This window comes from Nyctereutes procyonoides, unplaced genomic scaffold, assembly GCF_905146905.1.
Source record: "Nyctereutes procyonoides isolate TBG_1078 unplaced genomic scaffold, NYPRO_anot_genome, whole genome shotgun sequence".
In the NCBI taxonomy this organism is placed as follows: domain Eukaryota; kingdom Metazoa; phylum Chordata; class Mammalia; order Carnivora; family Canidae; genus Nyctereutes; species Nyctereutes procyonoides.
The window spans coordinates 31,887,912-31,914,132 of record NW_026575042.1 but is presented as its reverse complement, the minus strand read 5'-3'; the positions used below and the strand labels follow the sequence as shown (position 1 = coordinate 31,914,132).

Sequence of the window (26,221 nt, the reverse complement as noted above, 5' to 3'; positions counted from 1 at the left end):
TCCACCCCTACTGGTAAATCACCACTGCCTGAGGCTTCTGGTGACCTTGTGCCCCAGGACCCAACAACTAAAGGTTAATCCCAGCCAGCAGGGGACCTCCTGGATCAGCCAAGGTGGACACCTTTTCCAATGGGTCGGGTTGGTGCCACACTGGGTAAAAGTTCGATGGGGAAACGGTGCAAAGCAGTGGTCTAACTCAGCTGAGAGCTGGCTACTTGGCTGCCAGGCTTATTTCGTTTCAGTCATGGAATCTGAACGGGGGTGAAAACTGATTCTTGGGGGACAGGGGAACAAAAACACTTAAATATTACAATGGTTTGGGGTCCATCAAAAAGCCTCAGTACATGAACACACATACAGTGCATCTGTACATACTACATTTCATAAGGCGTGGAGTGCTCAAGAAGAAAAAGTCTCTAAAGACTCCTTAGAGTTAAAAAAAATAAATTAAAAAAAAAGACTCGTTAGAGTTGCAACGAGAAGGCTGAGAAACACGGGTCTCGATGCAGATCTCCATGGGAGAAAGTGACACTGCAGGGCAGCGCCTAGGCCCAGGTGTGGAATTCCCACCTGCTAAGATGACCTCTGTGGTGGGCCCTCGTCTTCGGCATAGTTGGGTGGCAAACTTAGGTGGGTGGGTGTGGAGGAGGCCGTGGCCACAGGAGCTCCCGTGATCCTTCTCTATAGGACACCTACCTCTTCATGGGAAAGCCAGGCACTCCCGGGCCTCCTATGAAAGAAACCAGCGCAGCACAGCGAACGCCCCCCAGAACCCCCAGAGCCATCACCCAGCTAAGCCCAGGCCATCAAGCCGGCTGCAACCAAGACTCCACATGGCAGTCCACAGGGATGCGAGTAGAAATCCAAGCACCTCCACCTCTTCCCTCCCTGACATCTGAGCTTTCTGGAACCCGCGATGGCAGCAGTGAGCACGGCACGTTCAGGGTTTTCTGCTGTGCTAAATAATGAAGACAACTTCCAGAGGAGAAGAAAATCAGCGCCGTAGCTGAGTGCCCCGCTTTTGTCAAGCTCAGCCGAGCCAGAGCCTCCTCGGGAATGGCTTGCTTTGTGCGCTTATACACGATGACAATACTATAATTGTTCTTTCAGTCTCTTCCCGATATTTAATAACAACGTGAAGTGGGAGTCGCAAAGGTCAGCCCTACCGTAGAATGAGCTCTGTTCTCATTGTCCTTTTCTGAATAGTGTCTTCCATTTGCCAGGCTGTTCCATGCCGCTGAGCCCTGGTGGCGGAGGCCTGGTGCGCTACAGAAACAGCACCACCTCCTCGGGGCGGAACACTCTAATTTGCTAAATGGTCCAGTGTCACTGTCTGTCTATATCATCTGCGTAAATGCACACACAGACGCACACACAGACACATGCTCTCCGCCTGTGCTGCCCTCGGCCACCAGCCCAACAAGAGAAAGAACATCAACTGCCAGGACTAGAGAAAACAGGGGATATGCACACACTTGGCATATTCACGTGGGCAATCACTCTCTAGTCAAGTGAATAGCGATAGTTCCTAGGACCAGAACTTTCTTGACATTTAACCCGAGAGCTCACCAATAGGTAGCAAACCGGGGTCGCTCCTGGCAGGACACAGCCTGTGACGGTGGCCCAGGAAGCAGCGATGCCCTGCGCTCTGGCCCTTGCACCTTCCTCACACCTGCTCCGGCCGCTAGATCTGTCAGATGGACCTCAATCACGGCCTGCCTGAAGGAGACGGGACTCTCCTCTGATGCTGAGATCTGGAGTCTCTCTGGAGACAGGTTTTAGAGGACGGTTTTCAGGGGCTAACAGGCCACTGGGGGCATCTCTGTGCAAGGGTCTGGAAGCGTGCATGCTCTGATAAGGTGAGGAGGAAGTGCATTGTAATGCAGAACCTGTGCAGTTGTGAGTAACCGGGTTTCCTGTTTGTTTGCTGTTTGTTTTGTGTTTCGAGTCTGGGCAGGGCAGGCTGGGTTTGGGAACTCAGGCACCGTAAAAGAGGGCAATGTAGCCCAGGCGGTCTGTGTCAGAGAGCAGCTTTGTACCTAATCCCCAGGGTACGATAGTTGCTAAGGAACCATTGAGATGCAAATGAATTGGCAAATACTTAGCAGCAAGCTATCAGAAAAGGGTGGGGTGGGGACGCTTTGAACAAGTTAGTCAGGTGAGTGAAAGGAAAATTACTTTCTTCTGATTGGAAAAAGAAAACCATGGGTTTTCATGCAGAGCAGCAGCATTGTGCTACTGTGTTAAAAAAAAATTGAAACTGTTCTTTTTCTGCTTGGCTGGGAGTAGAGGAAAGTTGGAGCCAAGAGCAGGGAATTTGGAAGGGCAAATGGAGTCCTCCTCTGATATATTCTAAGCAGATTCCTCAAGAGAGGAAGAGACCTCTAAAGTATGAAGGAAGAAGTCTGCGAAGGACTCTGAAGACCCGCCTTCTTTATACAAGTCTCAGAGCCTTGACAAATACTGCACAGAGCACAGCAGATAAATATTCTACTGATGGGGACCTCTGGGTGGCTCAGCGGTTGAGCATCTGCTTTTGGCTCAGGTCATGATCCCGGGGTCCTGGGATCCAGTTCTGTATCCGGCTCTCCCGGATGTCTCCCTCTGCCTATGTCTCTGCCTTTCTCTCTCTCTCTCTCTCTCTCTCTCTCTCTCTCTCTCTCTCTCTGTGTGTGTGTGTGTGTGTGTGTGTGTGTGTCTCATGAATGAATGAATAAATAAACTACTGATATAAAATGGAAATTCCAGGTGAGACTAAGCCAGGATTGAAAATGCCAAGACATGAAGGGAAAAGAGCCATCCCATGTTCCCAGGAGTTTGCATTTCTTTCATTCTTGCTCTCCACTGGGTACAATTTAAATGCAGTGATTAGGTTAAGATGTTCTACTATCTGTGCTGCAACCCTGAGAGCGACAGTGAGAAGTAGGGCCCCTCATGCAGTGTTTTTTCATCTTGCCCCAAATAGGAGACCTCCTCCTTCAAAGTCTGGCTGAGATACCCTTGTCTTGAAATCACTGCTTGTAGCCAAACACCCCTGCTGTTTGTCTGTTCATGACTTCGAGTTTGGTCATGATGCTCAGGAATGTAGGGAACATCCTCATCCAGAAAGAAGCTGTTTGCCCAGCCACCTTGGGTTGTTACTTCTCCCCATGACCTTCAGTTTCTGCAGCTTTTCCCAGGTCTACCAGGAGCACAACAGACACAGCAGGCCTCATCTGCCTCTCCCCTACCCACAGCCCACATCCTTTCCTTTACTGCTCTCCATCATGTTCCATGATCCAGTTATGCAGGAAGGTTGAACACTCACTCCTGCATCTTATAACAACACCCTGACTTTTTGTGGGGAGCCAGTCCTCATTTCAGGCCAGGTGCTTCAGATGGGTCTGGGCTAACCCTCTCCCCCCAGCCCCAGAGGTAGTTGCACCCCAAGCCTGGTCAAGAGGGGCTTAGCACCCAAGGAAGGCCAAGGAGACAAAAGTTCCAGGGCTTTTGCTAGAGCTCCTAGGAGTGAGCATTTATCTTTCTGTGGAAGTTTCCAAAGAATGTGAGTTTGAGCTGCCAGTGGCCACATGACCATCTTGTAGAAGGCCTGCCTGAGGATGAAGTCAACAAAAATGATTCTGTTCATTGTCCCCTCAGATCCATTCTCTACCTTTCTTTGCTCTCTTCTGAGCCTCAGGAGACTGACCTTCCTGAAGCAGGCTTCCATGCCTCCTGCCTCCTTGCTGAGTTCGTCCAATGGGAAGTGCTGGCAGGAAGAGAGAAAGTGCAAGTGAAAGAGTTCAGGGAATACAATGCCCCTTCTCTGGTCCCGCATGGTTTGGGCAGCAGCTGCATTCCTCTACCTATATCTACAGCTCCTGGTCAGGGAGCCCTCTCCCATGCTCCAGCTCTTGCCAGGTCTCCATAGCACCCTCCCTCCCCTTGCCCTGCAGGCTGTGGGGAGTGCTGGCTTCCATGACTGTTGCCAGCCCCTGGCTGCATCCCCATCTGCAGTGATTCCCTTAACCCCATTCAGAACTCCACAAAGAGTCTCTTCACTAAACTCTCCTAAATCAACCTTTCCAGAATGCCGTCTGTTCTCTGCCAAGACCCTGGCTGACACAGGCACAGAGATAAGGAATGAGAAAAGGGAGATTGAGTCCTTACACAGCACTAGTGGCCCCACATATAATCATAACCAAAGTTATTACCATGCTGTCTGGTAATAACAAGTGCCAGTCTTCACCCCCTGCCCTTTGCTTTCCTCCCATTTGAGTTGAACATCTGTCCCTACAACCAAAGATATGGCTAATAGAATAGGCAAAGCCTTTGATGGAGATTTCCACCTCCAGGAGACAAGGAGTAAGAATAATCCAGTCTTGCTTTCTCCTTCCTACCCACTCGCATCTCTATCTGACAACTTTCTACCCATCCTCCAAGGACTTCCACCCTGGATCTCTCGATGGTCTGTCTCCCACATACACACATGCATGCACATGCCCATCATGCACATACACACACTCCTTCCCCAATCCTTCCCGCTGGAAGTATGACCCTCTCATCTGGTCTCTTCTAGCAGCTGGCGTGTAACTGGTATACCACATTTATCAGACTCCATATGTCTTCTTCCAGCCTGTGGTCTGTCTCCCCCACCAGTCTGTCAATAGGTGGCTCCTTGAAGGAATGGCTATGTCTTCTTTACCTTCATGTTTTCAGTTTCAAGTACAATGTTTCTCATGCAGATGTTCAATAACTGTGTTCTGCATGAGTAGTCATGAAACTGATGGCTTCTAAGCAAAGCTGTCAGTTTTGTTTCTTTGCTCCCACTCCTCATTTCCCTCTTGTAGAATCTGGGATCTCCGGTCTGGGAGTGGCTCAGCCCTCATGTGGAGACCTGGGATGGGACTGATCATCCCTCAAGGCAGCCCACTGCATCTTGGTTCAGCTTGGCTGGAAAGAATTTCATAAGCCAAAATCTATCTTGCATCCAGAGTAAAGCTAACCTGTTTGGCAAGACCAGCCTTCATGTATTCACAGAGAGAGGCCTTCCATTCCCCATCTTCTCCCTCATTTCAAGTTGTCCAAGCCTGTACATGTCATTTTCTATCACATCAGGTTGTTTATCCCTTCACAGCACTTTCCTAAAATTATATTCTATGTTATCTGTTGTCTTAAAGACTGTCCGCCCCCTACCCCCACCCCAAGAGCTAGGACACATCCTGTTTTTCTCATACAGCCTAGCACATACTAGGAGGCTAAGAAATACATGTTAGATATTCAATGAATGATATACCACATCTCCCCCCCCTCCCCAGCTTTCCAGTAAATCCCCTCTGGTCTTCTCTAAACCATCCATTTTTCTTCTTCTATTTCTGCTAGGATGTTTTGCTTATCAATTGTTGTATAACAGACCAACCCACAACTTGATAGTTTTAAACAGTAACAACATCTATTTTGTTCACAGATCTGTGATTTGCACAGGACTCAGTGAGGAAAGCCTGTCTCTTCCCACTGGGAGTCAACAGAGATGGTTAGAAGGCTGGGGGCTAAAACCATCTGGAACCCCTTCACTCCAATGTCTGGCATTTGATGCTGGCAGAGGGCTGGGATCTGAGCTGTAGCTGTAGCACTGGAACATCTACACATGGCCTCTCCGTGTCACCTGGGCTTCCTCACAATATGGCGGCTGGGTCACAAAGACCAGCATGCCAGGAGAGCCAGGCAGAGGCTGGAATCCTCTCTGATGTCACCTCCAACGTCCTGCAGGATCACTTCTGCCATATTCTATTCATGAGAGTGAATAAGGCCAACCCAGATTGAAGGGGAGAGGAGCTGGGACTTAATATTTGGTAAGAAGGGCATCAAAAATTTTGCAGAGATGTTTTAAACTACTATAGAGAACATGATCCCAGGTTTTCACACAACACACACTTATCCATGCTACCTACGTGCCACATGCTGGGGATATCATGACAATTAAGATAGAGCCCCACCCTTCAGAGGCTCACAGCGCTATGGGGTATCCAGTGAAAGCAACACACAACTACAAACCAGAGGGAAGCACAGGCAGCTGTGGTTGGGACCAGGAGGCCACCTAATCCAGCCTGGGGCTGGAAGGAAGGCTTCCAGGAGGAGGCGACCACGAATTCTAAAGAATAGCCAAGAAAAGATCAGTGAGAAATGCAACAAAGGCAGAGCAGGAGGTGCTGACCCAGAGGCACACAGCAGCAGAAGCTCAGTTTGGCCTCTGCACGGATGGAAAAAAGGAAAATGGGATGATGCCCAGATGTGCGTACTTGTGTAGTGTGTGTGTGCCCGTGCAGAGTAGGGGGAAATGACGCAGCAGGTGATGCTGCTGGCCAGGAGGAGAAGAGGAAAGGAGAGTCTGGATTGTGAAGGGTCTTGCACTGGTCAGGAAGATGCTGGAAGAGATTCACATACATGGTGGCCAGGATAAACCAAAATACCAATCTGTGGTCTGACACCCAAAGTTTGGTCCGACCAGTGCCCAACACAAGCCCCTGAGCATCTGCCAAAACTCGAAGCATTTTCTGATGATATTGAGGTCCTCTTCCTTGCCCCAAAAATTATAGTTTGTGCTCCTCCACCCAGGCCCTTTGGATGCATTGCCAAAGGGGCAGAAAGCATCCCTGGATGGGTCCCTTCCCCAGTGAGGCTCCTCCTCTCCCTCTCCCCTCCTCCAGGCTCACCACTCAGTTCCAGCCTCAGCATCAATGAGAAAGCCAAGGGCAAAGGTCCTACCTTGATGTGTTAGGAAAAAAGCAAGAGGAAAACAACAGCATAATTAACTGCAGGCCCGGCTGCCTCTCACAGATAAGGCATTCTCTCTGCTGCCAGCGTCGATGGAGCTGCGTGCAATCATACCCAGTCCTCCTGCTCAGCCCTTTCCACAGTCACAGTCCCACAGGGGACTAGTCACTGCCCAGTGAGACTAAGACACTGAGGGGTTGCTCTCCTCCCCATCCTCCCACACACCCTTCCGTGCTCAAAGCTGATGCCAAATCCCAGTGTCCTCCTCTGATGTCACCGTGTCTGCACCTGGCCAGGTTGGGGGGGAGCAGCCAAAACTCAAGAAGCAAGAACGCCCGAGGCAGGACAGGACCCACACGACAGAAGCCAGGGAGGTCCCCAAAGGTGAGCACCCATAGCTCTCCTTTCCCCTGGAGGATGAGCCTGTGAAGGGAGCTCCAGGAGACCCACGGGGACTCTGCTCCCCAAACTCCCTCCAACTCCCACCCCTAAAAGCCAGGCACAGGTGCTAAATTGCAACCTCCTACGCAAAACAGCTCATCAGAGACAAGTGCCAGATGGACATACAGCAAAAAACAAAAACAAAAACAAAAACCTATCATGACCACAGTCTGCCTGCTGGGGAGCACACAGGAGAGGCAAAGAGCATGCAGGAAAAGGCAAACTGGAAGGAAAACGGGTTTCTTCCAGCTGGGGGCACAAGTGGGGCAATTCCAGAAAGCAAAGGAAGAGCCTGGCCACAGGAACCTGAATGTGGAGACCCATGGCACTGTCTGGAACCTTTGATAGCACCTGGCAGGACAGTGAACAACTGGTGCTTAATAGATGCTCCTTGAATTAATTCCTGAATAAGGGACGTTAATGGAAAAGGTGCTGAATGGGGAGGCAGAGGCCTGGGGAGTCATCCTACTTGTCAGAACGTCAGTTTGAATCTTAGCTCTTGAGGCAGTAACAACCCCTCGGTGCCTTGGCTTCCTCCCCTGTAAAGTGGGAGAATGAGTGCTTGGATATTAAGGGTAAGGGATCAAGACACACACAGGGACCAGCAGGTGGTAAAGGCTCAACGGCGGATGGGAGCTTAGTTCAGTCCCAGTTCTAGTGCCACGAGACTATAGGATTTCTGGAAAGCTTCTTCCCTTCAAGTCCAATCCCTTGTCTCAGCTCCCTAGAGCTTCTGACACCCCTCAGAGGCTAGTGCTAGGCTACAGCCCGGGGCCCCTGCTCCCCTCGCTTGTCCCCTCCCCTCCTTGCCACCTGCCTCTGCCCATTTCTCTGCTCATTATCACCTCCACTGCGGGATAGAGAAGCAGAGCAAGGAGGTTAAATTCAAATCAGTCATTTTGTCACTTGCTGTCAGGAAGTGGGAGGGGAGAGAGGAGAGATTCAGGGCCTCAGGTGCAATCCACAGGCAGAAATGAGTCCTGGTAATTCTCAAGAAATTTCCTGTGCGTGTCCACGTTGGCCCAGTTCTGCTACAGAGAACTCCAGGGGAACCTTCCATGAGGGGACAGCGCAGCGTCCTTAAGCAGCCGCTAATGGCGTGTCTGGGCTGCCAGGGTTTCACCTGCCCTGGAGGGACACCTCCACAGGTGATGCAGGGGGAAACAGGTCCTTCTCCCACTCACCATTTTTCCCCCTTTAGCAAATGGCTCATCCTGAAGCCCTAGTCACCGGCAGGGTCTTCCAGCACGGTGAAGGGCTCCCAGGTCTTCAGCTCTGGGCATTCTCTCAGAAGCTGAGAAACACTCCATCTGGCTGGCGAGCGAGTGAGCAGGTGAGCGAGATGCCTTTTCTAGGCTGTGGGAATGAAGCCTTCTCCTTGATTGCATTAGAGGCAAACTGACAAGCCAGTTGCACTGGAAGGTGACACTACGTGGGACCAGCAGGGACTGCAGCCCCAGTGCGGCCTGCACCACCTACACAGGCCTGGGCCTGCTGCTGGCCAGTGGGAGGTTCTAGAACAGGGCCTGCCTCGTGGAAGGCACGAGGCTAAGGCCCTCACTCATCTCTGCTGCCCAAAATCCAGGTCCTGAGCTGCCCCTGCAGAAACCGCACCAACCTCTGAGGAGCCCCATGCCACCCACAAGTAGCCAGGGGGGTCGCCATACCCCACTGCGCCCCAGACAGTTCTATAATTGTCAACCCCCCTACTTCCAGCACTGCTTCTACCCCAGGGTCTGCCCCCACCCCAAGCCCCCATTACCCTCTCCACCATAGTGACCCCTCCTCCAGGCTGAGTCAACAACGGGGAGACTGAGGCACAAGGAGAGAGGGAGCAAAGCATGCATCTGGCTGCTCTCTGAGGCTTCGGTCAGGTGGAAAGCAGTTTTCCATTAGCAGAGAACCAGCCCCCCCATCCTCCAGGCCTCCCTAGAAAGCGTATTCCCGTTTCCCTAACCCCCAGATGAGCGATCAACACAGGCCAGCGAGGCAGCTCAGACATCAGGGGTCAGGGGTCTTCGATGGCCCTGAGCTGGCCGGTCGATGCCCCCTCGCCAAGCACCGTCAGACACTCTGACCAAGAGCCCCAACTGTTGCTGAAATTGAAGTGGAATCCACAGAAGGAGCTGAGGCATTTCTCATGTACTATTTTGCTTTTAACTATGAAATCTCTCCCAGGGTGTTACTTTATGACTCTAGTAATTTCCTCAGAAGGGCAGGCATCCAATGCTCTGTTTCCCCACCACCTTTGAAGACATGGAAATCTGATAGAAATATTCAGGTTGCTTAAGTGGCTAGTGCAGAAGAGGGAGACATAAAGGGAGCTCTTCCAAGGAACGCAGACTCCTGAAGTCCAGGGGGAGGGATGTGCTCTAGGCGGTCAGGTGGAGACAGGCAAGGGTCTCGTGTGCCCCCTCCACTACCCCCGGAATGCACGGGGTGCCCAGGCCCCCATCTCCTTTGGGGACACTTGTCTGTAATCATTTCTTCCTTAGGAGAGCTGGCCGGGCCAGGGAGGGGAAGAAAGATACTCCAGTTTTTCTACTAGATTCCTCATCAGAAGCCATGCTGCAGTGCTGGTCTCTAACTGTGTGTGTCTGTGTGTGTGTGTGTGTGTGTGTGTGTGTGTGTGTGTGTGGTGGGAGTAGAGATAGGAGGTGAGAAAGGGGCAGGAAGGGGCTACCTGGAGACTGGTGTTTGAGCTGAAATACTGAGATTATCTGAGCACTTCACTCACCTCTTCTCCCATGACCATGGGAACATGGAGTGCCCAGGAATCAACGAAGCACCCAAGGCCAGTAGCTGAATTAGCACCAGGATTCTTTCTGCCCGTGAACTTGGGCTGATACGAGCCTTTTTTTCATGCAAAACACACTAAAAGTGGTGTAGTCAGGTGGATGGTTATGAACGCGGACTCCAGGACCTGACCACCTGGGTTCAGATGCACTGCCATTTAACTAGCTATGACCTTAGCAAATGACTTATCTACTCTGTACCTCAGTCTTCTCACCTGAAAAATGGGAGTAGGATTGATAACAGCACCTACTTGATACAGTTGTTGTGCAGATTAAGTGAATTAATTTATGTAAAGAACCTAGAACAACACCTAGTGTAAAGTATTGGCTATTATCGGCAATTCCCAAATACACCGGTGCCAGGCTGCCTGCACCTGAATCACTGGAGCCCTCTGTTAAAATGCAGATGTCCAGGCCATTCTGACTCAGCAAGTGCAAAAGGGAGCAAGACTACCCATGATTTCTGAATGTAGTTTAGCTGAGAACCTCTCCCCGGGCAATGTCTCCAGGAAGCATCTAGAGAGACCAGAAGCAGATTCTCAGGGTCCATCCAGATCTGCTGAACTTTCGGAGTGAGCTCCCAGGAGTCTATTACAAATTGCCTAGGTGCCGTGAGGCTTTCTGAAGCCTGAGAACCACTGCCCAAGATTATATTCCCCTCTTTTGGTTTTTAAAATTGTTTCCCGGGGGATCCCTGGGTGGCTCAGCGGTTTAGCACCTCCCTTCTGCCCAGGGTGTGATGCTGGGCTCCCGGGATCGAGTCCCACTTCAGGCTCCCTGCATGGAGCCTGCTTTTCCCTCTGCCTGTGTCTTTGCCTCTCTCTCTCTCTCTCTCTCTCTCTCTCTCTCTCATGAATAAATAAATAAAATCTTTTTTAAAAAATTGTTTCCATCCTTTGCTCACACTGGCACATGCTCTGCTTCCAAATCTGAGTGTCATTAGGAACTCTTAGAGACTAGCTATACATGACCAGTTGACTGTTTTGTTTCAATAATCAAAAAGTATCTTTGACTTTAAGAGCACCTTAATTTTTAAGACAGTACAGATATACTCTGTAACATATACAACTCGTCCAACTTGTAAGGTGAGTCATGACCCGGCAGTACAGAGAAAGACACTTGGCCAGGGGGACTAGGTGATTTCCCCATGCCACAGAGTAGGAAGATGAAAAATCTACGGGGAGTACCCTGGCTTCACAATCCAGCCATTTGTCTCCACCTCACGTGGACTCAGCCCCATCCTCATGGCGAGACCCCATTCCTGACCCTACACCTTTCTCCACCACCCCAAATTCATGAAATTCAATCGACCAACCAGAGAATACATAGTGTATGGTAAGTGGGCTGGGGGTGGGTCCAGACACTAGTTCTGGAGGAAGGGGTCAAGGTGTTGTCACGCACTCCCTGGCACCACCCTGTTTCTTTGGTCCAATCTATTTTATCCAAGACTACTTCTAGGTGGGTGAAACTGTAAAGGATGCCATATCATGCCTCTGCCTCAAGGGCTTTTCCCAAAGCACATCTTGGTTGTTAGGATCCGTACTTGTGAGGCGCCAGGGTAGGGGCTCTGGGATCTCAGTCTGGGTCTGCACAGGTCACCAAATGGCAAGAGGGGCTGGGGCAGGATACTATGTGGCCCAGCAGGACTTCCTCGTGCTCCTAGGCACCACAGGTGGCAACTCTGCTCTGTCGACCCAGAAAACTTCAAGCTGGGGCTGGACCCAACCTGTGCAGCTGTTTACACCGCCAAGAATTTTCTCAAGCAATTACCCAGAGCGGCATTGCCTACCTTACCAGCATTCCATTCGCTGGCTTGAGGGGGTCCCTCCACAAACACTGAGTAATAGGCACCTTTCCACCATGCACAGAAAATAAAATCATCTAATAGAATTTCCTCAAATTTACTTTTCTCTCCCAGACATTTTTTTTTTTAATCTTTGGCGCCTGCTACTGCTCGTACGCTCATGCACACTGATGGATGCCCAAAACAGATGCACACACAGCAAAGAAATATTAACATAAAATGCAGAAACAGCCAATCAGTGCGGAGCCCAGTGGCCTGTTGTAGACACATGGGCGGAGCGTGGGGGGTTTTCACGGTGAACTTGTAATGGAGATTTAAGTGTGTACCCTGTAACTCAGGGCCTTGCGTTTTAAGGTGTGGTATGCCACAAAGGGGCACGGTAACTCAGGTATGTATCCGTGCCTCAGCAGCCCCTCCTGTCAAACCCTGAGAAATCTACTACCAAATCAAACACATGTGCGGGTTCCAGGACGGCAAGGCCAGGACTTTACTTGAGGCCACACCTATGAGGTCTCGTGGGCGTGCTCTGGTCAGCCAGTATCCAGACACTGAGGCCACCTGCAGGTACATAGTCATTTGTGGATGCCAGGGGTGGGGCTGGGAGGATGCTACAAGCTTTCAGTGATTCTGGGTGGCTGCTGCCCAGAGAGGCCAACAGGCTTTGTCCACTCTGAGGGCGGGGTGTCTGCTGCCAGCCCAACGTGTCCTACTGCTGCACAAACACCCTGAAAGAAGCCCAGGCCTCCAGACCCTGTTTTGAAGAGCACAGGCCAAAGGGCAGCTCAGAGAATGCAGATGGTTGCCTTCCCTCGAAGAGCCCAGCAGCCGGTTCCCAACAAGCTCCCAGACCCAGTGTAAAAAGACATGGGCTTGAAGAGGGAGGTGTTTGTCTGGAGACTAAAAGGCCTGCTTCTGTGTCCAGAAGGCCAGAGGATATCGACATCCCTGCCTCCCAGCCTGCCCTGTTCTCCTCTGAAAATAGACTTTAAAAGTCCAGGAGAGCCCTTCCCTGCAATGGCATCTCTCTCTCCCCACAAAGCCAAGCCTCTGGCTAGGAACGGAGAAGAGGAGGGAAGAGGAGGGAAGGGGTGCTCTCTTGCAGTGAGGGTTTCCCACACCTCACGTCAACCAGCCCCTTCCTTCCTTCTGCCCAGGCAGAGGGTCTGGTAGGAGCCTGCCTGTCTGGCCAAGTGTCCCCAACTGGCCCATGGCTGCCAGTGTCCCTTTGTTCCTGCCCGGGCCTGGACTGAGGAACTGCCTGGTCTTGGAGCTGCTTGCCCTTGGCCTTAAGACCCCAGTGCAATTACCCCAGAGCGCTCCCCGCCCCCGCCCCAGGGAAAGAAGACAGACCCGGTTCAGGGGACCAAATCAGCCGAGATGCCCCTAGCCACCGGCAGAGTTGGGGAGGGATCTGCTGTCTGTGCAGGCAGCTCATTGATCCACTTTTCTGGTAATTATGCCTCACTCATCACACACCGCACGACGCTGGCCCCAGCCCAGCCAGGCAGGCGGGAAGGCGGCTCCGTGTGTGAAGAGGAGAAAATGAACCTGCCTGTGTTCGCTGGAGGAGAGACGGAGTGAATGGTGTGTACTCCCCCTGCGCACTGAGCGGGACGCGGGGCTGCTCTAATATTCTGCTGAATGTGGCGTTTCTTTTAACCCTTGCTGGAGAGGTTTCCAGCCCAGGGACTCAGGCTCCTCTTGCCAGGCTACGGGCAAAGTTTCCAGGGCTGTGCTGAGAGAAGGGACGCAACTCCCACAGTGTGAGCCCCTCCGGGTGACCCAGTGGCGGGGCCCAGGGACCGGGCTGGGTGCCTGCACAGGGCACCCTCTCCGGGGCAGCGCCAGCCCAGCAGGCAGGGAGAGCTCACCCAGAAGCGGTCTAGGAAGGAAACTGCGGGCATCCGACGCCGGGTGTGCTCCCCCGCACCTGCTCTCCAAACAATTTTGCTCGCGTGCGTGTGTCCTCCTCCATCGGTGGAGACCCAGTGCCGAGACCGGGCTCCCAAAGTGGGCACCCGTCTGCTCCCCAGGCCCGGCCGCTGACCCCCGGCGGGCGCGGAAAGCGGGGGGGGGGGGGGGGACGCGCAGCCCGGCGCTACGAAGCGCAGCGCTCGCCCACCGGCGGCCCCGGGGGGCGTGGAGGCGCCGGCGCCCCCGTCTCCAGCGCTGCCACCCTCGGCCCCGCAGGTCGAGCCCGAGCACCTCCGCCGCGCGCTCCACACCAGCGAGCCCCTCCGCACACAGGCCGGCAGCCGGGGAGGGCAGCGGGAGGCACACCCAACGCCACCTTCGCAGAAGCCGGGGAGCTTCCCCGCAGCCACCCGCGCGCCCCGCGCCGCCCCGGGTCGGAGGCGGGACCCGCCGGGAGCCGAGCGCCCCGTGGGGCAGCGCTATCCGGGGGGTCCGCGCCGCGGGGTCTGCACGGAGGCGCCTCCCCTGGGCCAGCCGGGGCAGCCGCGGGGGCGGGGGCGGGGTCGGGGTCGGGGCCGGGGCGGCGTGGCCCGCCGAGCCCGCAGGTGAGAGCCCGGCGCGGGCGGCGGGGGCGGTCCCTGGCGGGGAGTCCGCCCGCCCCGACAGGCGCTCCGCCCGCCGCATCTCCGCAGGGCCCGGGCCCGGCGGCGCTCCCGGGGGTGGGGGGTGGGGGATGGGGGGTGCAGGCCGCGCTCGGCGGGGAGCGGCGGGGGCCGGGGGCGGGGAGCGGCGGGGGCAGCGCGGCAGGGATTTCCCACGGGGATTCGCGGGGCTCCCCGCTGCGCCAGGCGCGGGGCCGGGGGCGCGCTGGCCCGAAGCTGAAGCAGCGGGGCGGGGGTTGGGGGGTCCCTGCCCGTCGCCCCCGGGTCCGGCGAGTCTCCCCTCCGGGGTGCAGGCGCCGCTGGGAGAGTTTCGGCCGCACCGACCGGCCACCCACCGCGCCCCTATTCCCAGGCTCCGGACGCGCTGGGGGTGCCCGCCTCGCCCCGAGCCGCCCGGGAGAGATGCGGCTCCACGGCTGCGGGACCACCTGACGGCCCCGAGGGCACCGCCAAGGATCTCCGCGCCCCTCCCGGGGGCCCCGCGCTCGGCGCCAGCCCGGAGCCCCGGAGCCCGCCGCGCCCGAGCGGAGCAAAAGAAACGGCGGCGCACGGCCCCCTAAGCGCGTCCGCGGCCGGGACGGGAAGGGAGCCGACGGCGTCCGCACTCCGGGAGCCTGCCCGCCTGCCCGCCTGCCCGCCTGCTCCGCCTGCCCGCCTGCTCCGCCTGCCCGCCTGCCCGCCTGCACCGCCTGCACCGCCTGCTCCGCCTGCCCGCCTGCCCGCCTGCCCGCCTGCACCGCCTGCACCGCCTGCACCGCCTGCCCGCCTGCCCGCCTGCACCGCCTGCACCGCCTGCTCCGCCTGCCCGCCTGCCCGCCTGCCCGCCTGCACCGCCTGCACCGCCTGCCCGCCTGCCCGCCTGCCCGCCTGCTCCGCCTGCACCGCCTGCACCGCCTGCACCGCCTGCTCCGCAATGCAGCGGGCCCCGTGCTCCCCGAGCCGGGCTGCGGACCCCGCGCTGCCCCGAGCGCCGGGGCGCGGGACCGGGGGCTGGGCGAGCCGGCCGCAGGGCGCCGCGAGCCAGGGCCAGCCGGGGGCGCGCCGGGGGTGCCGCCCAGCCCGGCCGTTCCCCGCGCCCGGGGCTCCCCTGCAGCCGTGCCCTCGGGTCGGAGCGGCCGGAGCGGCCCGGGGAGCCCGCCGCCCGCCGCCCACTTGCTCGGCGGAGGCTACGTTACCTTCCATCGCGGCCGCTGCGGATGCCAGGAGGAGCAGCAGCAGGCAATCCGGGGCCATCGCCGGCCGGCGGCCCCCAGGCCGAGCCCGAGCCCGAGCCCGAGCCGAGGCGGCCGCGCGGGGCGGGCGCCGCTGCACTCCCCGCCGGTGGCTTCTCCGTATCCTTTCGCGCTCTCGCTGGGACCGGACTCCCCGGAGCGCGGCGTGGGCGTGGGCGGGAGTGGGCGCGCGTGGGGCGGTGCGGGCGCGCGTGGGTGTGGGTGTGCATGTGTGTGTGTGTGTTTATGGGAGAGGTGGGTGTGTGCGTGCGCGTGTCTGCGAGAGAGAGGGCGAGGGAGTGTGAGCCGGGAGAGCGCGCGAGTGCGTGTGCGTCCCGGAGTCACATTGCGAGCTGCAGCGGAGCCCGCGGGAGGACGGGGCCGGCCAGACTGACGGGGGCGGGCGCGGGATCCCCCACCATCAGCTCTCTCTCCACCCCTAACACCTCCTGTCCAATCAAGGAATCAAACCTGCAAAATTCCCCCGGCCAATCAGGCGCGAGCACCTCCTTACGCTGGCATTGTTAGTTTAAGAAAAACTTTTGCTTGCAAGGCTGTGCGGGAGGGCTTGGAAGGCGCTAGGAGGGGGCCGGGCTCCCCCTCGTGGTGCTCCCGGAGAAGCGCACGGTGCGCCCCGCGCCCCGCGCGCCCCGCGCCCCGCGCCCCGCGCCCCGCGCCCGACCGAGGCGGCCCAGCCCAGCCCGGGGAACCGGTGCCGGTCCTTACCCTTCCTTTTAGCCCACCGGAACTGGGTGAGCTTTAAATAATACATATTTTTTCTTACTTCATCTTACCAACACCTACCCTGACCACCCATTACAGTGCAACCCGAAGGCACACCCTATCCCTCCTGTTCAGAGCACTTCACCTTCTGACCCAGTATGGCTTTTACTAATCAATTATGTGTTCGGTGGTCTTCCTCCTATTAGAATGCAGAAGGTCTCCATTCTCGGGATTCGTGTCTGTTTTGTTCACTACAGAATGCCCAATGCCTAGAACAGTGCCAGCCCCATAGAAGGCGATGAGATACATCTGTTGACTGAGTGAGTGAATGAATGAATGAATGAATGAGGTTCAGAGAATGATTGGACGACTGCTCCAGTGTGTGCAGGGCACTGGATAGGCTTCATGTCCAACTCCCTGCTGCTCTAGTCCTCCATAAGTTTCTGGCGGTCTTTAGTTTTCGCTTCTGAGTGCATTCTACGAGCGAGCATGCAGAAGGCTTGACCCCAGAAGTCAGGTCAGGTGGGACACTATCAGGTGGCCACACAGCCTGCTATAAAAAGCAGAGATGGAAGGAGGGGCTGCAGAGGGCTTTGCAAGGTGAGGCACAGAGAAAGGCCCGCCGGATTGTGGGTGAGGCCTTGAGCACGGGTTGGAAGGACCTGAATAGGCAGCAACAAGAGGACGGGGCCTTGGAGGTAGGAGTGAGTCCCCCAGGCCCGGCTCCCTTCCTGTCTCTGGACATAGTGTTCTAAATCAAGGACCTGCTTTGAGGCTGTAATGTTGTGCTGGAGAAGTGTCCCCACCCCATCACCCCCACCCCAGAGCTGATGATGGCCCGGCCCTACGGGGTCAGGGAGGACCTGTTAGATGGCCCCCCTAAAAGCAGCAAAGGCGGCTGCCTCTTCCCCACCAAGACCTTCCCAGGGTTGTCAATGAGTTAATAATGGCCAGTTGTGGTGACCCCTCCAGCGCTCTCTGTCCTCCTTCCCAAGCTTTGCTAAATCCCTTTCCCACCTGTGTGCAGAGTCTCTCCCTTGCTGTGCACCCCCTCAGTCACAGCCAGATTTGTCTCCCTGTCCTGACACCGCTTTGTCTCCCCCCACTCTCATTTGCACTGCTTCCCTCTCCCTTCTCCCACCATCCCACCCCGACTCTGCCCCTGAAAGGGAGATCCATTCCCGCATCAGTCACCTCAACGCCATGCCAGCTGCCCTCTGCCCTGCCACATACCTTGAATATGTCCCATCATCTCTGGAATAGTCACCATGGGAATGACCCGCCCCCAGTTACCCATCACTGGCCCAGATCCTCAGCACCCTCCGCATCAGTGACTGCATCAGTGACCGGCAGGCAAGTCTCCCACAGCCCTCCCTTTCTGTGGTCCCGTGTTCCTCCTGTCTTACTGCTTCTTGCTGTCCCTCTTCAACTCTCAAAAGAAGCCCCTTCACCATCTCTGTCCCTGGAACCTCTGCTCTCTCGGTCAATGGACAATTCCTTGGCAGCTTCACCTGCTCTTCTACCGCCTGCCCTCCCTTCACTTGTGCACAGATGGATGAGTCTCAGACTCTTTTCTCTCCTTCACTATGTCACAGACTTTTGACAGGCATGTCTAGCAGAGCTTGTCCTGCCACCTTCTTCCTCCCAGTGCCCTTGTCCCAAACCCATGAGCCTGTCCCAGTTCTGACCATATTTCTTCAGCTGGACAACTGGAGAGTCTCAGCCACCCAGCTTCTTTTCCTTCCCCCTCTAATCTTTCTGCACTCTGCTGCCAAACTAATCTTTCTCAAGCCAAACCTGATCTTATCTCTCCCCAGCACAGAAAACTAGTGGCTCCTCACTGTCTGCTAAAGAAAGACCAACCACTCTGGCAAGGCATCCAGACTTCTCTGCAGGCTCCCTGAAACCTGCCTTCTGGGCCTGGGCTGCCGAGCCAGCCTGATCCCCATACCCACACCCACACCCAGGCTCCCCTTCCCCTGAACCTGGCTAGCCACACACTCACTCACTTACTCAGCAAATATTTACTGAGTACTTGTGATGAGCCAGGCAGACCCTATGCCTCACTGTGGGGACTCAACAGTCATAGTCCCTGCTCGGAGGAAGGATACAGAGCAGTGAGGGAAGGATGAAAAAGCAGCAGCAGCATGTCAGGTGGACAGTAAAGCAAGGCAACAGTTAAAGGGTTATGGTGGGGATCCCTGGGTGGCGCAGTGGTTTGGCGCCTGCCTTTGGCCCAGGGCGCGATCCTGGAGACCCGGGATCGAATCCCACATCGGGCTCCCGGTGCATGGAGCCTGCTTCTCCCTCTGCCTGCTTCTCCCTCTGCCTGCCTCTCTCTCTCTCTCTCTCTCTCTCTCTCTCTCTCTCTCTGTGACTATCGTAAATAAATTAAAAAAAATAAAAAAAAGGGTGATGGTGCAGTTAGACATGGTTGGGATGGTTGGGGGGGTGGCTTCTGGTTATGCATCCTTCTGCATACAAGCACTGTGCTGGACATTTATGTACAAAACTGAGATGAAGTGAGTAGAGTTTCCTACCCTGCTTCTTGCCAAACCCCGCCTCTCCCTGGATGTCTTGATGTCCCTCAGCTGGTCACCCTGCCCACCGTCTCATGCTCCATCTCTTTGGACAGTACTGAGTGGCTTTTCCGGACCTGGCTGAAGACAGAACGGACCATTGTCCAACTGCAAAACATCACTCCTGGGAGGACCCCAGCAGACCATAAGTACAGGGATCCCAAGGAGCACTCTGCCAGGGTCTTTCAGGCTATACCAGCCAAATTACACAAGAATCTCTGATGAAATGTCTTCTAACTCCCCAAGCTTCACCCCTGGGTATTTGAAGTCAGTAGGGATGCCCACAAATATGATTTCATAGCCCCCATCCCAATTGATTCTGCCGCAACAGTGAGTCACTGTTCTTGCCCAGGTGTTTAATACCGAGCTCTCAGGTCATCTCAGGGGGATGGCCAGGTGGGGAAGTACCTAAGTGAACAGGGGGCCTCAGACCCACCTCTATTCTAGCAACCTTTTGTTTTAGGGGCATCGCTACCAGGTTTTGTTTGAAGAAAGGGTTCTGTGACAAGAATAGGAAGAAGTGGGGGGGGGTTAAACGAGAGGGTTGGATGGGGTGGGGTTGGGGCACTTCAGATCAGAAGGGGCGAGGACAACAGCATTGATGACTTTGAGAGCATGCTGATGGCTCAGATAAGAATAGCATCAGTTTAGGGCTTTTGTTAATTTCTCTAATAACCCAGGGGATTGACTTTTCTTGAACAAGTTAAATATTAATTTAGCTGTGCAGCAAATTGATCTTTCTCTTGCAATGGGTTGTGATTTGCAAATATCCCTGAAAGCAGCATTGGTTGGGCAATCCAAGCCTGGGTGCCTATTTCCCCAAAGCATCTCCTTGGCTATTTTGTTTTTCTCTCTGATGTCAAATGCTCACTTGTTTTCTTGATTAATCACCCAGCTATTTGGTATCACTAAATCACTCCTTCAAAGCTACACATGCTTGCCTCTGAGCCAGCAGCTAAGGATTCCCAGGAACCCAAGGGCAATTTGAACCTTCTTCTAGGGCTCAGAAGCCCTTCTGCTTAGAAGGTTTGGAGCAGCCACCCAATTCACCCTCACCTCTAAAGAGTCTGTCTAAGAGGTTGAAAAACATTTCTGGTGAGTACAATTGTACAACTTCTCTTGACAATTCTATATGTTATAAAGCTATCCTACAGAAAGGATCTCTTCACCTCTAAGCTACATCTCCCTTGTTATAGTTTAAGCCTGTTTTCCTCATTCTCCCTAGTTGTGGAGAGTGTAGGCAAATAGTAGCCATCCTGAGGATGATCATATGGCTATCTTGTACATGAAAAGACATTAAGTTGCTCCTTTATCCCATCTTTTTCTTTTTAAATATACTTAACTCCATAAATATAAGCTTTAGTTATACCCTCCGTGACCCAAGCTACCTTTACTTTGATTCTTGGGCTGCAAGATACATTTTCTTCAGTTCTTTTTAGAGAAGCAGGTGAACCATTTACGAGTCATTTGAAACATTTTAACAAGGGGAGATAAGACAAATAACAAAAAGCTTCCTCTCCTTTGTTCTTTCTTTTTTAATTTTTTTAATTTATTTATTCATGAGAGACACACAAAGAGAGAGAGACACAGGCAGAGAGAGAAGCAGGCTCCATGCAGGAAGCCCGACATGGGACTCTATCCCAGGTCTCCAGGATCAGGCCTTGGGCTGAAGGTGGCGCTAAACCACTAAGCCACCTGGGCTTTTGTTCTTTAAACATGTATTGGGTAGCAGTTCTGGGTCAGTAGCCTTCAAGGTGCTGAGGACTCGTGATATGTGTGGCCCAGCCCCTCCCTTTAAGGATCTCATGGGCTCGCTGGGAAGAGAGACATTGAAATGATTGTGGTACTTCCTGTACAAAATGGCCTCTGGCAAGCAGCTTCCAGCAAGCCTTTCCTTGCTTCTCAGGAACATATCCCAGCAAATACAGACAAATATGAAGACTCACACTAACGAAGTGAATGAACTCTGACAGACAACCTAATTGCCAGGATGTGGAAGGAACTGACAATACTTATAAGGCAGATGAAACTGGATGGAGAACAACCTATCAAGAGCATGGATGACATATGCCAACTTCTCTATAAGGAGAACCTGCTTTGAAGAAATAGGAAGATATGTTGTCATTCCCTCTCTCTCAATACCTGACTCAGATACCCAAGATCTGTACTAACCAGCGAATGGAGTAAATATTCTTTGCTTTGTTGCTTCTGCTTCACACCGAATGAAGAAGTTTTCCCAGGTCATCTTCCTCCCTTCCCCAAGGTCTTCTTATACCCAAGAAGAGCCCAAAAATGAGTAAGACAACTGGCCAGACAGATGGGCTGGTGAAAGCACAATGTATTCAGGATATGAAGAATGGCCAAGAGGCTGGAGCAGGCTATGGAAGTTGTGCAGCTTTCTGAGCATTGTTTTTCCTATGACACATTAGATCAGAGCACCAGAGAATCAGGCTGGTGGTTAGGGAAAGATGCCATCTCAGTAGAGCAGATATATACTAGATGAAGTCTGTTGGCAATTGGCAATTGAACATTGGCTGGCCCTCCAGTGTAGGTCTAAACAGATGATTCAACCATCAAGCAAGAGAAAGATGGAGGGCCCAAAGCCAATCCACTCTTCTTGCCTAGCAAAAAACAGCAAGAACTAATGAATCTCTTACTTCTCAAGGAAAAGTAAAGAGGAATCAAGACACTCATGGTCTGTTGGAATACTTCAGAATAAAGAGCAGGAACAGCACCTCCAGGACCCAGAGGGAAGCATCCCTTTGAAGTTGGTGCTCTGCACAGGCAGGAGACATTTTCAGGATGCTTCTTAGCATGCCTGAAGACAATGACATGTAAAAGGAACAAGCTTACAAGAAACCAGGTTAAGCAGAAAAGACAACAGAGGGGCACCTGGGCACCTTGGTGGCTCAGTGGATGACTGTCTGCCTTTAGCTCAGGTTGTGATCCCAGAGTCCTGGAATCGAGTCCCTCATCGGGCTCCCCTCTGGAAGCCTGCTTCTCCCTCTGCCTATGTCTCTGCTTTTTTCTCTCTCTCTGTCTCTCATGAATGAATGAATGAATGAATGAATGAATGAATAAAATCTTAAAAGAGAACAGAATGATAGAAGGGGAGGGAAAGAGAGTTTTCAAGAAACGGAAATGCTGTGTAGGGATCTAACTTCGCATTGGTATAGTAGGAAAGAGCAGATATGTTGCTGTTGAGCAAAAAAATGAATGATGTAGAAGACAGATTGGAAAATCTCTCCAAGAATGAATACAAAATGGACAGAAAAAGGGAAGACATCTAGAGAGAACACAAAACACATGGAAGACAGAAAACAGAGAACTAACACATGCAAAATTGTGGCCATACTTGCAAAGGCCTGGGGACTTGAAAGAGTCCCTAAGTGCATTATTAAAGGAGATACCAGTACAAATGCCATGAAAGTAGTGACAGAGCTATGAAGGAATAAACCTCCTCCTAATTGAACAAAAACCTGATAGTTACATCTAGGCAACATTTTTGAACCGTATGGATGTTTTAAAGAAATCTGACATCATCTAAGGACACACATGGACAAACAGATTACCTACAGTAGAATAAAGATTGTTAACTTCATAACACTAAGGTCCAAAAGAAAATGTAACCAGAGCTATAGAGTTTTATAAAAGAAAATTTGTGACACAGAAAATATATTTCCAGCATACTGAAAGCAATAAATATTTTCAGGTCCCAGAAAACTTGCAACTCTTCAGAAAAAAAATTTACTTGAAAATATATTCAAATGACAAAGAGATGAAATTTGGTGACAAGCAATAAAATCAATTAAGATAGAAGTCTAAATGTTTGCAAACTACTAATAAATTGAATTGAAATGTCAAAAATAGTCTCAATAAAGAATATACATGTTGTTAAAATTCTGATGACAAAATCCTAAATTTGATAACTTGAATTATATTAATTAAGAACAAAGAGAAGAAGCATTTTTTTTTAAGAGAAGAAGCATTTAAGGAAGGGTAGCAGAGCTATGTGAAATTCCCTGTTCACGTGGGTGGGATTCAGGGTAGGGTTTTTTTTTAATGCTCGAATCTTACAAATATTGAAATTGCTTTAAAATAATTGAAGGTGGTTTGAAAACAATTTAAATAGTTAAAAATTTTCATAAATATACTTTAAAGAAATATATATGCCTTTGAAAATCCTGAAAAAGACAAAACCAAAATATACCCCTAGATTTTTTTTAAAAAAGAATTGAAATAATATTTAATAAACATAAGGAAGTTTAAACAGTAAGAATATACAGGAACATAATCACTTCCAATAACAAGTATAAATGAACTGACTTGGTTAAAAAGACTCAGGTTGGCAAATAATAATAATAATACCGAAAAAAAGGGAAAAATAAATAGTAAAAGAATAATTCTCAATCATGGTAATAAGTTAACCCGCAAAACTTCTTGCTAAACACAGCTAGAAAAACTCAATAATATGTAAAATAGTTTCTTCTCAATATATTGCAGAGCTCAGAAGAAGTATTCCCAAAGGGCCTAGAAACAAAGAAGTACTAAAATCCCAAATAGTAAATGTGGGAGCTTACACTGCAGTGTGGGTGGGGATTAGTCCCTGTTCTGGGAAATCTAATAGCTTGAATTTTAATGTATATCAGTTGGAAACAAGGCTTTGAATGAATGCAAGGCAGAAAGTTGGAACAGGGAAGGGGGGGCGGGGGGGGGGTGGCCTGGTAGGCTTAGTCAGTTAATCATCTGCCTTCAGCTCAGGTCATGATCCCGGGGTACTGAGATCGAGCCCTACATTGGTCTCCCTGCTCAGTGGAAAGCCTGCTTCTACTTCTCCTTCTGCTGCTCCCCCCTGCTTGTGCTCTCTTTCTGTCTAATAAATAAATAAAACTCTTTCAGAAAAAAAAAATGAAGTATTCCTTTTACAGTTAAGGAAAAAGAAAGGATGCCTGTTCTCCTTATTGCTATTCAGCATTTTCTTGCAGGTCCTAGCAAGCATCCTAAGACATGAAAAAGAAATGAAAGCCATAAGGAAGAAAGAGAACCAACAGGAAGATTATCACAAACAGTAAGATTATTTATCTAGAAAACCCAAAAGACTATACAGACAGACCAGTAGACCAAGCATAAGAGATGAGCAAGTTTGCTGGTTGCTTCCCTAAATATCTACAGAAAATGATATGTTATATGTAATAATTTTTAATTAGAACAAAAATTCTAGTATCTTGGAACAAATTAAATAAAGCTTTAAAAGTCTTGTATGGAAAAATTATAATACTTTATTAGGGACGCTTGGGTGGCTTAGTTGGTTGAGTATTCAAGTCATGATTTTGGCTCAGGTCATGATCTCAGGGTCCTGAGATGGAGCCCAGCATCAGGCTCCATGCTCAGCACAGAGTCTGCTCAAGATTCTCTTCTCCCTGTGCCCCTCCCCCTGTTCATGCTCTCTCTCTCTCTCTCTCTCTCTCTCTCTCTCTCTCTTCCTCTCTCTCAAATAAATAAATAAAATCTTAAAGTCCATGTAGGTAACGAGGGAGATACATTATGTTCGTGGGTAAGAAAACTGATGGTAATTCTCTACAACTTTAAATATAAACTTAATACAAATACAAGAGAAGTACCCACAGTATTTTTGAAGAATTCGACAATTTGATCCAAAATTCAAAGACAAAAGGCAAGAACAACCAAGACTATTTTGAAGACAAACAAAATGGAAGGCATAATTAAAACAATATGGAACCAATGTAGGGATTTAGGACCAATGTGTATATGGAAAATCCATGTCAAGAAGAGAATGTTAACAAAATACTGGAAAGAACCAACTATTAAATAAATGTTGCTGAGACAATTTGAAAAAAATAAAATTAGGCTCCTCTCACACCAAACACATTCAATTCCAGCAGATCAAAAACAAATATGAAATGCAAAAGTTTCAAAATATTCTTGAAGAAAATACAGGATAATATTTTAATGACATGGGGTGGGTGGAGGAGAATTTCATAAACAGGACACAAAAAGCACAAATTACAAAGGAAAATACAGACACATTTGACTTTATAAAATGCAAAACTTTGGTACTAAAAGATACCATAAACATAGTGAAGCCACACCAGTGGGAAAATATTTGCCACCCATTTAATTTAAAAAGTATTAACATCCAGATTGTATAAAGAACTTCTACAAACCGTAAGAAATAAACATTTTTAAAAGTGCTCAAGTGCTTCCTTAGGCAGCACATATCATAAACCTGAAATAATGTAGATAGGGATTGGCATGGCATCTGCACAAAGGTGACACACAAATTCATGAAGTGTTCTTTATTTTTTTAAACCAGACAAAAAGGACAAATATTGTATGATTCCACTTACATGAGATATTTCAGGTAGGCAGGTAGATTAGAGGTTACCAGGAAGGAGGTATGGGGAACTACCCGTTGCTCAATGGGTAGAGTCTCTGTTTGGAGTGATGAATGGGTTTTGGAAATAGATAGTGGTAATGGTTGCATAATATTGTGAACATACTTAATGTTACTGAACTGTACAGTTCAAATGGTTATAATACAAATTTTATGTTATATATATTTAACCATAATTTTTAAAAGCCTCCGATATTCAAAAGAGAAAAAGATCTGAATAGACATTTCAGACAACAGCTAGAGTTGGTAGGAGATAGAGCAATGGGAGCTTTCATACATTGCTAGTGAGAGTATCGATCGGTTCAAACATTCTGAATGGGAGTATGGCATTATTCCGTGAAGTTTAACATGTGCTTTCTTATGTATTAGAGTAAGTACAGGCTACCATAATGCAGATACTAATGATAAAACAACTTAAAGGTAAAGAATGTATTAATCTCTCATATATCAAACCCAAAGTTTACTGTCCTGATCAGTGGGACAACTTTGATCCTCATGGTCATACAGGTAACTGGTTCTTTCTAAGTCGTTGCTCTACCAATATGTAGGACTCTGTTGTTTTCTGCAAAGTTGAAGTTGAGCCACCACCACGTTTGGGTGTGGGGCCATACGAAGAGAGAAGAGAGCATGGAGGAAGTACACTCATTGCTTTAAAGTCCTGATCCCAAAGTAGCAGAGTGGGAACTCCTGAGATTCCATTGGTGAGAACTCAGTCATGTGGCCACATCCAACCAAAATGTGGCTGGGAGAGAGGTCTGGTTGGACCCCATGTGGGCAGATGGAGAGAAAGGATTTGAGTGCACAACTGGCCATCTCCACTACACCCTACGACTCAGCAATTTCACAGCAGGGTACACCTTAGCAGCACTATGCCTGTGTGCACCAAGAGTATACACAAGGAAATTCATTGATGCACAATTCCTA

General features: G+C 51.1%; 1 protein-coding gene and 1 non-coding gene across 2 annotated transcripts in view; one reads left to right on the top strand and one right to left on the bottom strand.

Moving 5' to 3' along the window:
- EPHB1 (EPH receptor B1) overlaps nt 1-15,818 on the bottom strand; it is a 431,779-nt gene extending 415,961 nt beyond the window's left edge. The window contains exon 1 of the mRNA XM_055321648.1: nt 15,545-15,818. Within this exon, the coding sequence (XP_055177623.1) occupies nt 15,545-15,602 (58 nt within the window). The 5' untranslated portion in view covers nt 15,603-15,818. The remainder of the gene's footprint in view (nt 1-15,544) is intronic.
- A 9,281-nt stretch (nt 15,819-25,099) lies between these two features.
- LOC129507440 (U6 spliceosomal RNA) lies at nt 25,100-25,207 on the top strand. Its single transcript, XR_008664008.1, has one exon. It is a non-coding gene; the product is annotated as a U6 spliceosomal RNA (small nuclear RNA).
- Nucleotides 25,208-26,221: the final 1,014 nt, after the last annotated feature.